This window comes from Panthera onca, chromosome A2, assembly GCF_046562875.1.
Source record: "Panthera onca isolate mPanOnc1 chromosome A2, mPanOnc1 haplotype 2, whole genome shotgun sequence".
Lineage (NCBI taxonomy): Eukaryota > Metazoa > Chordata > Mammalia > Carnivora > Felidae > Panthera > Panthera onca.
The window spans coordinates 54273859-54288385 of record NC_138340.1 but is presented as its reverse complement, the minus strand read 5'-3'; the positions used below and the strand labels follow the sequence as shown (position 1 = coordinate 54288385).

Here is a 14527-nt window from a genome sequence, read left to right as displayed (position 1 = left end):
GATTATACTTAACTCAGAGGATTGTTGGGAGTTCGGATTTGGTGAATTAATACGGTGTGGTGTGCTTAGAACTGTCCAGGAGCACAGTGAGGGCTGTGCGAGCTGGTGACTATCTCTGATGTTGGCATGGTCATCATTTATTGTTACTGGCATCTCCTCAGGGTCCAGTGTTATGCCGAGCCCCCCAGGGTTCCCCTCAGGGAGCTCCCTGTCTGATTAGCAGTAAGGAGAAAAGACCCAGGGAGGCCTCCAAGTTCTATCCTCAGAGGCCTTTGCCCTGGCTGGCTGGCCTCAAGGTGGACACACACGGATCATTGTGTTCCCAGCCAGACCTCTAGGCTGGGATGGTCAGCCCTCGGTATGGTGTGGCGGCTGCAGGGTCCCAATCTCCCCTTCTCTCAGGGTCTCAGCAGGTCAGGCTCAGAGTGTGAGGAGGCAGAACATGGCCCAGTGGGGCCCTCAGGTCTGAACAACAGTGCAGGGTGGGGGCTCCAGACTTGTAAGCTCAGAGAGGTCACTAGGTGGCATGGTGGGCACAGCCCTGCTCCCTGGTGTCTGTTTCTGGCCTGGGAGTCAGACAGTGGGAGTTCACAGACCAGCTCTGCCCTCTGACCGCAGGTACATCGCCATGTTTCTGAACCTCCAGCTCTTGCCTGCCCTCCCTCCCTAACTTTTTTCCTTTTTTAAATTTAAATGTTTATTTATTTTTGAGAGAGAGAGAGAGTGGGTGCTAGCATGATAGCATGAGCCGGGGAGGGGCACGGGGTGGGGGGTGGGAAAGGATCTGAAGCAGAGAGCAGAGAGCCTGATGTGAGCTCAAACTCACGAGCCATGAGATCATAACCTTAGCCAAAGTTGGACGCTCAGCTGACTGAGCCACCCAGGCACCCCTAACTTCTTTCCTTTTTTTTTTTTTTTCAATGTTTATTTATTTTTGAGAGAGAGAGTGTGAGACAGGGGCAGAGAGAGGGGGACAGAGGATCCGAGGTGGGCTCTTTGCTGACAGCAGTGAGCCCAGTGTGGGGCTCAAACTCATGAACCGACCCGTGAGATCATGACCTGGGTCAAAGTCAGACACTCAACCAAATGAGCCACCTGGCGCGCCTAACTTCTTTCCTTTTTCGAAGTGGCCCCTGCTCCACCAGGCCTCCGTGGCTGTACTGCCAATGTGAGAATGCTGATGCCCAGGCCTGCCTGGGACTCCTGGGGGGCTGGCGCCTCTGCCCAGAGGCTGGGACTCTCACCTGCAGAAGTGGGGAGGGGTGTGGAGCCTCGGGACACCAGGGTCCTCATAGCCTGTTTCCCGTGGGCTGTTCAGAAATTTGGAGTTCTTTTTCTGAATCATTTAACATGTGTCATCCTGGAAACCGCATTTCGGAGCTGGGCGTGGTCTCAGAGAATGGGTGCAGCCCCTCATTTTATACCTGGGAAAGATGAGGCCCAGAGATGGGGAGGGGGGCCAGCCCTCAACCCCAGCCTCCTTGACCTCCTCTGCAAAGTATGCCCTGGAACAGCCATGGCGGGACTGGTTCCTTCGCTGGGCAGGTTACATCATCGCGGTGTACCTCCGTTTCACCATCTATAAAATGGGGCCGATAAAGCCTGCCTGTAGGCTTGTCATGAGGGTCAAAAGAGACGGTGTGTGGGAGGCACTGGGCACATTGCCCTCGGTGGTGGCGGCTGCTGTGATTTTATTACTGGTGTTTCCTCACTGTGCAGGCTGGCAAGTACTTCCCTGGGGAGGCAGGCTGCAACACTAGGCTGGCTGGCATGGCCGTGAATCCTGTCTCTTCTGAAATGCTCCCTCATCACCCTTACCTCGTTGTGTTTTGACTGCAGAGCCCTCAGGACTGCCCCCAGATCCTGCCCTCACGCCTGGCACCCATGCCCACAGGCAGCTTACAGAGCATCCCCGTGCATCTAGCCAATGCTGCCTTCCAGGTAGGTGGAGGCCAGGCCTGGGGGTGGGGGCAGGAGAATGCTGTTCTGGATGAGGACCCATGCTCTGGTCCCTCCACCCACACCTTGGTTTTGTTTCTCTGAGTTTCCAGATTCTGTTTGAGAAAGCCCCACTGTGTTTGTAGGGGGTTAAAGGAAGGGGAAGTGGATGGGGAGGGCCCAGCCCAAGGGACAGCAAGCTGCTAACAGCTCCTGAGGGAAACCCTGGCCAGCACCCCCAGACTCCCCTACCCTGTAAAGCTCTCCTGGCAGAGCTGGGCTGCAGCCCATGGTTGGGCACTGTCCATGTCCTGCCGGCCCCACCCCCTAGGCTGACTTGTAATTCTGCACACACTTCCTCAGTTCATGGCTGACATGTCTTACCTGAAGAATGTCCAGAGAACCCCTGTGCTGCCCTATTCCCCATTATCCAGATGGGAAAAATGAGATCCAGAAAGGAGAAGTAGATGACTCTAGGTACACGACGTAGGGCTTGACTTGTACCCTAGCACTGGACTCCTCTGAGAGAGTGCTCTTCCCTACAATCTGCCGTCACCTCTGCACCCACGCATGGGGAGGAGGAGATTCAGCTCCTTTCTGGGTCCCTCCTGGAAGAGCATCTTGGTGGGAAGCGTTGACGAGTTCTGGAAGTGTGCCAGCCATCCCCCTCCCCAGCTCCTAGGGACTCGCCATCTGTTGCTTCCAAGGGGGAACGAAGGCCTGTGACAGCTGTCGCACGTGGGGGCCACGTGCCAGGCATCTGGGATGTGTCAGGCAGCCTTGTGGCTGGGGCTGGAGCTCTGTGCGGGCAGTGCCCTCAGCCCTCAGACTCCCTCCTGCAGTGGTTGGAACAGAGCCTCAGGAGTATGAAGGGGCCTGGTCTGGTATGGAGGGCGGTGCTGCTCCCTGGGGCTACAGGAGCCTGGCGCGGGGAGGCCCAAGCCCTGGGTTCGGGTCCCGTAACCAGGAGGCATGTGTCTGCCCCCAGTGTGCCTCAGTGATCCTGGCCCTCGACCTGCTTCTAGAACACTAAGGGCAGGAAGGGGCAGAGCCCCCTTCCTGTTTGCTGAGCCTGTACTCTGGGGAGCCTCAGGACAGGCTGGGCCTGCTATGCTGAGTGGCTGAAGCCTGAGCTGACCCACCTCCTGGCTCAGCATGGGCAAATGTGCTTGTAGCCCTGTCAATAGCCACCTTCCTCTGTTAGCTTCAGAGTGAAGCGGGAGAGGGGGTAGGCCAGAGGGGAGGGGTGTGCTGACCTGCTTTCTCCTCAGGGTGTCACATGTGCTAACAACAGGGACATAAACAGGAAGTCCTGCCACGAGGCTGGACTAATACACATGAAACCTGAGTTTGTTCAGTCAGCAAATATTTATTGACACTGTTCCCTGGAGGCCTGTGCTGGGCAAGATAAGACTGGGGAGTTGGGGCCTGTGTACTTAAGTCAACAAACATTTACTGAGCACCTCCTGCATACTAACAGCCAGCATATATTAGTCACCCACAGTGTGCAACCCACTAAAGATACATGATCTCCAGTTTCCCCAGCAACCCTGCAGAGTAGGAATGTGTGTTTCCATTGCAAAATTTAGGAAACCAAGGCTCAGAAAGGAGAGCCACTTGCACAGAGTTGCACAGCTAGGAAAGGCAGAAGGTAGGATTCAAACGGATGGAACCTGAGGTCTTTTATTGCCACCCACTGCCCTTGGAGGTGTCACAGGGGCTGAGACCCAACCCTAACCCTTCCCAGTGGGTGGCAAGACCAGTGTAAAAAGAGCTTGGGCAGGGAGATAAGGGTGGTCCTCAACATACAGGGTGCGGGCAGGCTTTAGGAGCCTCCTAGAGCCCCTAACATGCACCCAAATATTCATTGCTAAATGAATGAATGAATAATCAAATGAGGGGCACCCACCTGATTTAAGGGGGCTCTGGGAAGTCTTTGGAACATGACAATTTGAGCTGGATGCTGAGGCTGTGTTGTGTTTTGCTGGGTGGCTAAAGGGGAGACAAGTTGTTTGGGTAGGAGGAACAGCCTGGACAAAGGCCCAGGGGCAGGGCAGCCTGTGCCATGTCCAAGAGTGTCCTGCTGTGGCTGGGGCATCGGCCTTGGGGGACAGAGGTGGGGGTAGTAAGATTCAAAGAACAGGTGGAGTCTCACTGGGATGAACCTTGAATGGCAGTCATGCTAAAGAATTGGATTTTTATGAGCCGAGTAAAAGGCTGTTGGTTTAGGCCATCGGGAGATATTGGTGAAGCTTTTAGTCTCATGGGGAGCAACAGGTTCCAGGTGTTCATGTACTCCTTGCCTCCCTCCTTCCATCATTGGACCTGAAGGCCAGGAAGGACATTCTGGAGGGGTAGGGGCCTGATAAAAGTGCTCAGCCCACTCCTCTGGGCAGCAGCCCACGACGAGTTGGAGTTAGAGAGCAGTGGGTGCTGATCTGCCTCTCCTCAGCAACCCCATTTCTCCTAGGGTGCAGCCCTAGAATGTAGCTTTGGGCCGGAGGAGATCTTTGAAGCCGTATGGGTGAATGAATCTACTGTACACTGCAACCAAGTGGTGGTAAGTGGTGTGGCTCGGGGGGCGGGGCGGGGGGGGGGGTGCGGCAGGAAGGCCTGCATAAGTCCAGACGCTATACTCCTTCCTTCCCACCTTATCCCCCTCCTCCTTTTGATTCCCTTATCCTCAACAGCCCTGCCCTCTTCTGTCTCCATGACATGCATCCCCTCCCCCCAGCAGAGACCTAGACACCACTCACACCCCTCATGCTCTTTCTTGTCCTTTTGCAGCTGCACACGACCCAGAAGAGCCAGATGTTTCCACTCAGCCTCCAACTAAAGGGGCAGCCAGCCCGATTCTTGGACAGCCCTGACCCCATAACAGGTGGGAGCTCCTACGGCCCTATGGCCACTGGGGATTCAGCCTTAATGGGTGGGGCTCTACCTTGGGGGACTTATCCAGTGCCCACCGCACAGTCACAGATGTCCCGCCCTGTGTTTCCCTAGCACACAGGGTCTCAGATCCCAGCCTTGCTGTTCTGTACCTGGTCACTCAGTTCTTATTCACTGAGCAGCTATTGTGGGCCAAACATCTGTATGCCGATGGCTGTGCAGCTTCAGGCGCTTGCTTGGTCTTCTGTTTCTTAGCCATGTGACGTGAGGCACAGGCCCTTTTACAGAAAGCTTGGTGAGGATTTGCTGACACGATGCACACAGATCTTACAGTTGTGACTGGGGCACAGTCAGCACACCCCAAATGGTGATTGGTGTCCTTACTGTTATTATTCATATTGAATCAATTCTCTAAGAGTTTGTCTATTCATGGGGAGCCTCAGATATCCCTAGTGGATATGGCACCACCACCCGCCCCCCTGTCCCCACCATGAAGGTCCCAGAGACAGACTCCAGAAGAACCAACCTGCACACCCAAGACCCTGAAGAACCCTCCCAGCACTCCTGCTTGGGCCACTCCGAGGGTCTGAGGCCCTGGTGCCCACTGCCCACATTGCTCAGTGATCCCCTAGCATCCCAGAGCCCCACTGGTGGGTAAACAGACCCACCCAGGCCTGGGTGTGAATCTCGGGCCTGCCGCTCACAGGCTTTGTGACCTTGAGCAAGTCAGTCCTCCCCTCTGAGCCTCGGTCTCTTACCTGCCAAATGGGGCTAATAAAGAGCTCCCGCTGGGGAGCCTGGGTGGCTCAGTCACTTAAGCATCTGACTTTGGCTCAGGTCATGATCTCCCAGTTCGTGGATTCAGGCCCCGCGTTGGGCTCTGTGCTGATGGCTTGGAGCTTGGAGCCTGCTTTGGATTCTGTGTCTCCTCCTCTCTCTGCCCCTCCCCCGCTCATGGTCGGTCTCTCTCTCTCTCTCTCTTTCTCTCAAAAATAAACATTAAAAAAAAATTTTAAAAACCCCAAACAAACAAAGAGCTCCCACCTGGTAGAATCGTGGTGTGGACAGATACTATTAATGAGGCTGTGGCTGCACTGTGCTTAGCAAAGGCCCTGGGGAGTTTGGAGAACCAGAACCCACCTCTGGGTGATGGTGAGTGAATGCAGAGGGCACAGTGGTGACGGGGGGTGCTGACCCATGCTGTCTCCGTGTCTCTCCCAGTGGAGGTCTATAACTGCGCCATGGGCAGCCCTGACTGTTCTCAGTGCCTAGGCCGGGAGGACCTGGGACACCTGTGTGTGTGGAGTGACGGCTGCCGCCTGCGAGGGCCCCTGCAGCCCCTGCCTGGCACCTGCCCCGCCCCCGAGATCCGCGCGGTAAGCACCCCCACCCACGGAGGCCTGTCGCACCCGCATGCCTGCGTGTGCGACACACAGCGCCCCACACGGGCTCTCAGACCTGTGACACACGTGCTTGCACATAACCAGCCGTATGCATGCAGGATCACCTGGGGAGCGCCTGCTGGGTGCCAGGGCCGCTGGGTGCTGGAGACACAGCAGTGAACAAAGTGCCACGGAGCTAATGTTTTAGTGGGGGAGGAGGGTGGGCAGTAATAAGTAAGGAAATAAATAATTTATATATAGAAGGCGATAAGTGCTATGGAGAAAAATAGAGTGAAGCAGGGAGTCTGGGCCGGAAAAGATGCTAGCACTAGTCTCTAGTTGTTTTTCTTTTCATGTTTATTTTTGAAAGAGAGAGAAAGAGAGGGAGCAAGCAAGGGAGGGGCAGAGACAGAGGGGGACAGAGGATCTGAAGCAGGCTCCGTGCTGACAGCAGACAGCCCAATGCGGGGCTCGAACACACAAACCGTGAGACTGTGACCTGAGCCGAAGTCGGACGTGTAACTGACAGAGCCTCCCAGGTGCCCCCAGTCTCTAGTTTTTATGGTGAGGTGGGGGAAACCCTGCTGGTATGGTGATAAGTGAGGCCGGCAATAACAACCGAGCCTGAGTTTTAGCTAAGACGAAGTCCGGTGGAAGAATTCTCGTTGGCGTAGGCTGAGTCAGGTGCCCATCCCTGACCCAGTCAGCTCTGGTTGGGTTGCGAGATCATGTGGTCAGACATGGCCACTGGGAGCAGACTGCGTTGTCCACAGAAGCCCCCACCCTCCGCAGGTGTCATTGACTTTGCACACTCACATCCCCAGACCCATGTGGGCACATCCTCACTGGCAGCCCCCGTGACCTGTCCAGTGAGCAGCAGCCCCCGCCCCCTCAGAGCCTCCGTACCTCCTCCTGAGCAGCAGGTGTACGTGCACTTGCCTGGGTGTGTGCAGCAGTGGGTGGGGAAAGCTGCTGACGTCCCAGCCTCAGAACATCATTCGTCCTCTGGTCACCTGGCAGATTGAGCCCCTGAGTGGCCCCTTGGACGGCGGGACCCTGTTGACCATCCGAGGCAGGAACCTAGGCCGGCGGCTTAGCGACGTGGCCCATGGCGTGTGGATTGGCAGTGTGGCCTGTGAGCCACTGGCTGACAGATACACGGTGTCGGAGGAGTGAGTAGTGGCAGTCCCCAGGGCTATTCTGAATGACCTCTAGTGTCCCCCCCCCCCTGCCCCTCCCAACAGTGCCAACCACAGCTCTGCCCTCCCCTCTCCCCTCTGCCTTCCCACCCTCCTCAGCACCCTGCCGCTCCCTAGAAGTGGCGCAAGGTCTTCCAGACCTTGTTGAAGCCATTACCCACCCCTGTGCATTCCGCCCTTTTCTACTCTGGACGCTTCTCCATATCCTTCAAGTTCCCACTTCAACACCTGCTGCTCTGGGAGGCCCTCCCAGGTTCCTCCAGAACAGCCGGACTTTCATAGAAGCCTTGCGTTGATTTTTTTAAAAAAAGCAACAAAAACCTTGTAGTTAACAAAGTGTGGGGCTGCTGGTGTGGTGCAGAGGTCTAAGCCTACCACTGTGGGGCCTGGCCCAGAGGGGCTGTAGAAAAGCAGGGGGTGAGCTGATTTCCTTTGCCGGGGGAGCTGTAAGTCAGGCTTGCAGAAAGGCTATCAGTCTACCAGCCCAACAAATGTCCTCATGGTTGGAGAATGTTCAGATCCCAAGAGACCATCTTATCTCACCCTTTGTCACATAGTTGTAGAATTGTGGGAAAGTCAGGTGGGGTGGGCAGGGGAGGTGGGTAGTCCTGGGGAAGAGCCTGGCATCAGGGTGACATTGGGGTTTCAGAGTGGCTGTTTTCCAGCTGATAGGGAATGGTTTCAGTATTTTGATGTGGGTGATGCCGTTGGCTGTCCCAGCCAAATGGCAGTCCCAGCTGTGAGTCGGAGAGGCGGGAAGCTGAGGGCAAGGGTGGAGAGCCCACATACCCTCAGGGTATAGCCGGGGTGGGGGGGGTGGCATCATTCAAGAGAGAACCCAGGTGCTGCTTACCCAGCCCCTGAGACCCTCCAGCTGCTCTCCTGACCCAAGCTACCTCCCCCCAGGATTGTGTGCGCTACAGGGCCAGCCCCAGAGGCATTCTCAGACATGGTGACGGTGAACGCCTCTAAAGAGGGCAAGTCACGGGAGCGCTTCTCCTACGTGGTAAGGAAGGCTGAACCCACCCTCCTGCCCACCCCACCAGACACACACCTGGGGGGTGGCCTGACGCCTGACCCCCTGTCTTCCTCCTCACAGCTGCCCCAGGTTCAATTCCTAGAGCCTGACAAGGGCCCCAAGGCAGGGGGCACCAGGATCACAATCCACGGGAGCGACCTCCATGTGGGCTCTGAGCTCCAAGTCCTGGTGAACGACACAGAGCCCTGCACGGAGCTCGTGTAAGCCCCTGGGCCTGGGCCACCCCTTCCTGCCCAGGGAAACTGGAGGGCTGGGGGCTGGAAGGGTGGAATGACGTCCTTGCACCAAGCATCACTCGGGTTTTCACCGGCTGTGTCCCTTCGGCCAAGCCCCTTCCCTTCTCTGAGCCTCAGTTTCCTCATCTGGTAAGAACAGTAATTGTGAGTAGTACTCTGTGCCCGGCATACAGTAGGAGCTCCATAAGTGACCTCTGCTGTGAAAAATGTGATGGTCATATACATTCGGAGCTCCTCTGGCTGGCCCAGGGGTGTGGTCCAGAGCCTTTTGATGAAATACCTTTGTCTTTATTATGCACTTACTGTGTACCAGGCCCCATTGATGGGCATTGCTGGGGACACCAAGAAGAGCCCAGCAAAGTCTCAGCTCTCAGGAAAGCAGACATTCCCGCAGGAAATAGAAACATCTGAGACTGGGAAAAAAGCTGGTTCTTTCAGAGCCATTCCTCAGCTCTGAGAGAGGGACTCTGGGAGGGCTTCTTGCATGAGGCGGGATGGGGCAGAATTGGAACACACGGGCAGGGCTGGAGGAAAAGCGAAGGTGTTGAAGGTGGGGAGGGCAGCCTGAGCAAAGATGTGGCAGTGGGTATGTGCAAACAACAGATTCCTGTACGAGGGGGCAGAAGACCAGGTTGGGGCGAGTCGAGGAGGCCTATCTGGGCCAGGCATGCGGGCTTGTGCCCTGGGCGATGGGGCAGGCAGGAGCAAGCAGCAGGAGGTGGGGGCTGTGCTGACAGTGCCGCTGCCCTCCCACAGGCGCATGGACACCAGCATCACCTGCACGGTGCCCGAGGGTGCCCTGCCGGCCCCCGTGTCCGTGTGTGTGCGCTTTGAGCGCCGGGGCTGTGTGCACAGCAACCTCACCTTCCAGTACATGCAGAACCCAGTCATCACGGCCATCAGTCCCCGCCGCAGCCCCGTCAGGTGAGACCCCAGACCCTGACCTCTGGCTGAGCTCACTCTCTAGGGCTGTGGGTGGGCTGACAGGGCCCGCTCTATCCCATAGTGGCGGCAGGACCATCACGGTGGCTGGCGAGCGTTTCCACATGGTGCAGAATGTGTCCATGGCTGTGCACCATATCGGCCGGGAGCCCACGGTGAGGGGGCTGGGACCAAGGTGGGTGGGGAGCGGCCAGTAGCCCTGATTGACTTCACGCTGCTGCATCTGTCTTCTCTCTGCCTCTCTCTCTGTCTCTCCCTCTCTCTCTCCGTCTCCTTAAACCTCAATCTCTCCCTGTTTCTCCTGCCCGTCTGTCCATCCTCAACCTTGGCCCTGGCCCTGGCCCTTCCCTACCAGCTCTGCAAAGTTCTCAACTCCACCCTAATCACCTGCCCGTCCCCTGGGGCCCTGAGCAATGCATCGGCACCGGTAGACTTCTTCATCAATGGAAGGGCCTACACCGATGAGGCGGCTGTAGCTGAGGAGCTGCTGGACCCCCAGGAGGCCCGGCGGGGCAGCAGGTTCCGCCTGGACTACCTCCCTGACCCACAGTTCTCCACGGCCAAGAGGGAGAAGTGGATCAAGCACCACCCCGGGGAGCCCCTCACCCTGGTCATCCATGTGAGTTCCAGTGGGTACCAGTGCGGGAGTGAGCGGGGCCGGGCTCAGCCGCAGACCTCAGCAAGCACTCCCTCTCTGTTCCTGCAGAAAGAGCAGGACAGCCTAGGGCTCGAGAGCCACGAGTACCGGATCAAAATAGGCCAAGTGGCCTGTGACATCCAGATCGTCTCGGATAGAGTCATCCACTGCTCGGTCAACGAGTCCCTGGGCACGGCTGAGGGGCAGTTGCCCATCACAGTGAGTGAACGGGGAACCCCAGGCGGAGGCAGACCTGGCCCCCAGCCCTGCCCCTCACCCAGTGTATCAGAGCTAAGTGTTGTCATGCTCAATGGATGACGCCAAGTGGAGTTTTACATCCCCACTTGACAGATGAGGCCCAAGAACTTAGTCAGCTGCTCCAGGGCAGTGATTGGCCCCAGATAGGCCTGATGGGGCTGGACTTTCAGAGGCCGTTAGAAGTCTCCCTTGTTCCACTTGACGCTCCACGTCGAGTTTGGGCTGCCAGTCACGTGCAGAGTCACAGAGGGGAGGGATACAGGAGGAGTGCCGAGAGGGGCCAGAAATGAGACCTTTTCTATGCTGTACCTGCTTGCATGCCTCCTGGGACAGGAAACCCCTTCCCTCTGAAGGCAGCACATGCCGCCCAGGACAGGTCTGACTGCCAAAGCTCCCTTTCACCTGCACCCCAGTCCCAGTTATGCCCTCTGACTCCTCAGCCTTTGCCTGTTTCCCTGGTCATCAGACAGTCCTCCAGATACTTGGGGACAGCAGCCAGGTCCTGTGAACTGCCCTGCCTTCGGCTCCTCCACTGCCCCTCCCAGACCGTAGTAATAAACACAGTCCATATTGAGTCTCCCCTCTCTGCCAGGGCTAGCCAAGCATCATCTCCTTTAGCCCTCACAGCATCCCCAGGAGGTGGGCCTGGTTATCTCTGTGTTTATAGATGTGGCCTCTGAGGTTCAAAGAGGTTAGGTGACTTGCCCAGGACCCCACAGCTAGCGAGGAGAGGAGCCAAAGCACGAGTCCGGGGAAGCTACAGCTCCCTCCTCCCACCTCTGCCCAGATCCAGGTAGGGAACTTCAACCAGACCATTGCCACACTGCAGCTGGGGGGCAGTGAGACCGCCATCATTGTGTCCATCGTCATCTGCAGTGTCCTGCTGCTGCTCTCTGTGGTTGGTAAGGAGACTTATTCTTGTGACACCTTGGAGGGCACACCTGCCCCCACCTTGTCCCAGCCCCTCAGAAGACTGGCAGATAGGAGAAGAGGAGTGATGGGCTGGGGACACAGCTGAAACAAAAGCTTGGTGGTGGGTTACTCACTGAGAGATGTGCCCTGGCTGTGGCACAGATGGGTGGAGGATGATAGATGCTGGGGGATGCGCTGGGTCCAGGCTGTGGGCCCTGACTGCCTGGCAGAGGAACTTGGAACCTTGTCCCGGAACCAGTAAGGGGCTACTGGAGGAGCTTAAAAGGGAAGCTTAACCTACACATTTGGTAGGCTATCCCACTATTAAACTGATGGTTGTAAAGGTGATACAGTTGATCCTTGAACAACATGGAGCTGGGGGCGCTGACCACCCCCCACCCCACAGTCCGAAATCTATGTATAACTTTTGACTCCCTCCAAAACTTAACTACTAATAGCCTCCTGTTTCTGGAAGCCTTACCAATAACATAAACAATCAACACACATTTTGTATTTATATGTATTATATACTATAGTCTTACCATAAAGTAAACTAGAAAAATGTTATTAAGAAAATCATAAGGATGAAAAAAATACATTTTCAGTACTCACTGTATTTATTTTTAAAAATCTACAGGTAAGTGGGCCTGTGCAGTTCAAACCCAGCTGTCCAAGGGTCATCTGTGTGTGTGTATATTTCCCCCTTCCCCACCCCAGTAAGGGATTATAATATAATACTACTGTGTCACCTTTTAAATGTTTCATAATTCACAAGTTAACACCTGGTCATCGTAGAAAGAATCGAAAATGGTAAAAAGCAGAAAGAGAAGAAATCGACCATAATTCTCTCACCCAAAGAAAGCCACTGTTCACCCCTATTTTTTTTTTACCTCCTCTATTTCTGACCTGGGCCAGTTCACCCCTCCTTAGGCAACCTGATGGTCCCCCGCTCCCGGGAGGTCACCATACTGATGCCGAACTTAGTGCGGACATCCGGCTGGCATAGCACATTACAGCCCAGAACTCCTGGGCTCAAGCAATCCTCCTGCTTCAGCTTCCCAAGTAGCTGGGACTACACACATGTGCCACTGCACCTGGCAAGGATCCTGAGCCTGGGAGACCCCTGTTTCATTTTAACTGACACATGATTTTATGTTAGTTTCAGGTGCACAACACAGTGATTCAGTATTTTGATGTAGTTGCCTTGTCACTATACAAAGTTCTTATAATGTTATTGACTATAGTCCCTATGTTGTACATTACATCCCCAAGATATGTGTTTTATAAGTGGAAGTTTGAACCTTTTCATCCCCTTTACCTATGTCACCTATTCCTGCACATCCCTCCCCTCCAGCAACCACCAGATTGTTTTCTGTATCTATGAGTGTTTCTGTTTTGTTTTGTTTTTTTAGATTCCACATATAAGTGAAATCACAGAACATTTGTCTTTCTCTGACTTATTTCTTAGTGTAATACCCTCTAGATCCATCCATGTTGTCACAAATGGCAAGATTTCATTCTTTTTAGGGCTGAGTAATATTTTATGTATGTATACCATTACTTCTTTATCCACACATTTGTCCAGGGACACTCAGCTTGCTTACACGTCTTGGCTATTGTAAATAATGCTGCAGTGAACATAGGGACGCATGTATCTTTTTGAATTAGTATATTTGTTTTCTTCAGCAGATGAATAACCCAGAAGTGGAATTGCTGGCTCCTAGGACAGTTTTATTTTTATCTTTGAGGAACCTCCATACTGTTTTCCATAGAGGCCGCATCAATTTATGTTCCTCCCAACAGTTTACCAGGGCTTCCTTTTCTCCACATTCTTGCCAACACGTATTATTTCTTGTCATTTTGATCCGAGCCATTCTGACAGGTGTGAGGTGCTATCTCATTGTGGTTTTGATTTGTATTTCCCTGACGATGAGTGATGTCGAGCATCTTTACATGTGTCTGTCGGCCATCTGTGTGGTCTTTGGAAAAATGTCTCCTTGGGTCCATTTGTTAATCAGGTTGTTTGGTTTTTGTTAAGTTGTATGGGTCTTTATATATTTTGGATATCAACCTTTTATCGGATGTATCATTTGCAAGTATCCTCTTCCATTTAATAGGTTGCCTTTTTATTTTGTGGATGGTTTCCTTCACTGTCCAAAAGCTTTTGAGTTTGATGTCATCCTATTTGTTTATTTTTGCTTTTGTTGTCCTCATCTGAGGAGACATAGCCAAAAAAAATATTGCTAAGACTGCTGTCCAAGAGCTTGCTGCTTATGTTTTCTTCTAGAAGTTTTATGGTTTCAAGCCTCACGTTTAAGTCTTTAATTCACTTTGACTTTATTTTTGTATATGGTATAAGAAAGTGGTCTGGTTTCATTCTTTTTGCGTGTGGCTGCCCAGATTTCCCAACACCATTTATTGAAGAGACTGTCTTTTCCCCTTGTATATTCTTGCCTCCTTTGTTGAAGAATAGTTGGTCATGCAAGGATGAGTTTATTTGTGGATTCTCTTCTAGTCCATTGATCTATACGCCTGGTTTTGTGCCAGTACCGTACTGTTTTGGTTACAATAGCTTTGTGGTATAGTTTGAAATATGGGAGCATGATCCTTCCTGCTTTGTTCTTCTTTCTCAAGATTGCTTTGACTATTTGGGGTCTTTTGTGGTTTCCTGAACATTTTAGGATACTTTATTCTAGTTCTGTGAAATATAACATAGGTATTTTGATAGGAATTGCATTGAATCTGTAGATTGCTTTGGGTAGTATGGGCATTTTAACAATACTTCTTCCAAGGTATGAGCATGGTATATCTTTCCTTTTTTTGTGTGTCATCTTCAGTTTTTCTCATCAATGTCTTATAGTTTTCAGAGTACAGATTTCTTACCCCCTTGGTTAAATTTATTCCTAGGCATTTTATTCTTTTTGGTGCAGTTGTAAATGGTATTGTTTTCTTATTTCTTTTTCTGAATTGTTCTTTATTAGTATATAGAAACACAGTAGATTTCTGTATGTTAATTTTGTATCCTGTGACTTAACTGAATCCGTTTAATAGTTGTAATAGTTTTTTGGTGGCATCTTCAGGGCTTTCTACATATG

The 14527-nt window shown here is 53.3% G+C and overlaps 1 protein-coding gene across 2 annotated transcripts in view; it reads left to right on the top strand.

Annotated features, from left to right (window-relative positions):
• PLXND1 (plexin D1) overlaps positions 1-14527 on the top strand; it is a 60032-nt gene that overhangs the window by 30174 nt on the left and 15331 nt on the right. For both annotated transcript variants that reach the window (XM_060631835.3, XM_060631834.3), the window contains exons 9-20: positions 1840-1941; positions 4409-4498; positions 4726-4819; positions 6049-6203; positions 7230-7381; positions 8315-8414; positions 8508-8647; positions 9440-9607; positions 9690-9780; positions 9981-10244; positions 10332-10481; positions 11308-11422. In XM_060631835.3, coding sequence (XP_060487818.2) covers positions 1840-1941; positions 4409-4498; positions 4726-4819; positions 6049-6203; positions 7230-7381; positions 8315-8414; positions 8508-8647; positions 9440-9607; positions 9690-9780; positions 9981-10244; positions 10332-10481; positions 11308-11422 — 1621 coding nt within the window. The remainder of the gene's footprint in view (positions 1-1839; positions 1942-4408; positions 4499-4725; positions 4820-6048; positions 6204-7229; positions 7382-8314; positions 8415-8507; positions 8648-9439; positions 9608-9689; positions 9781-9980; positions 10245-10331; positions 10482-11307; positions 11423-14527) is intronic.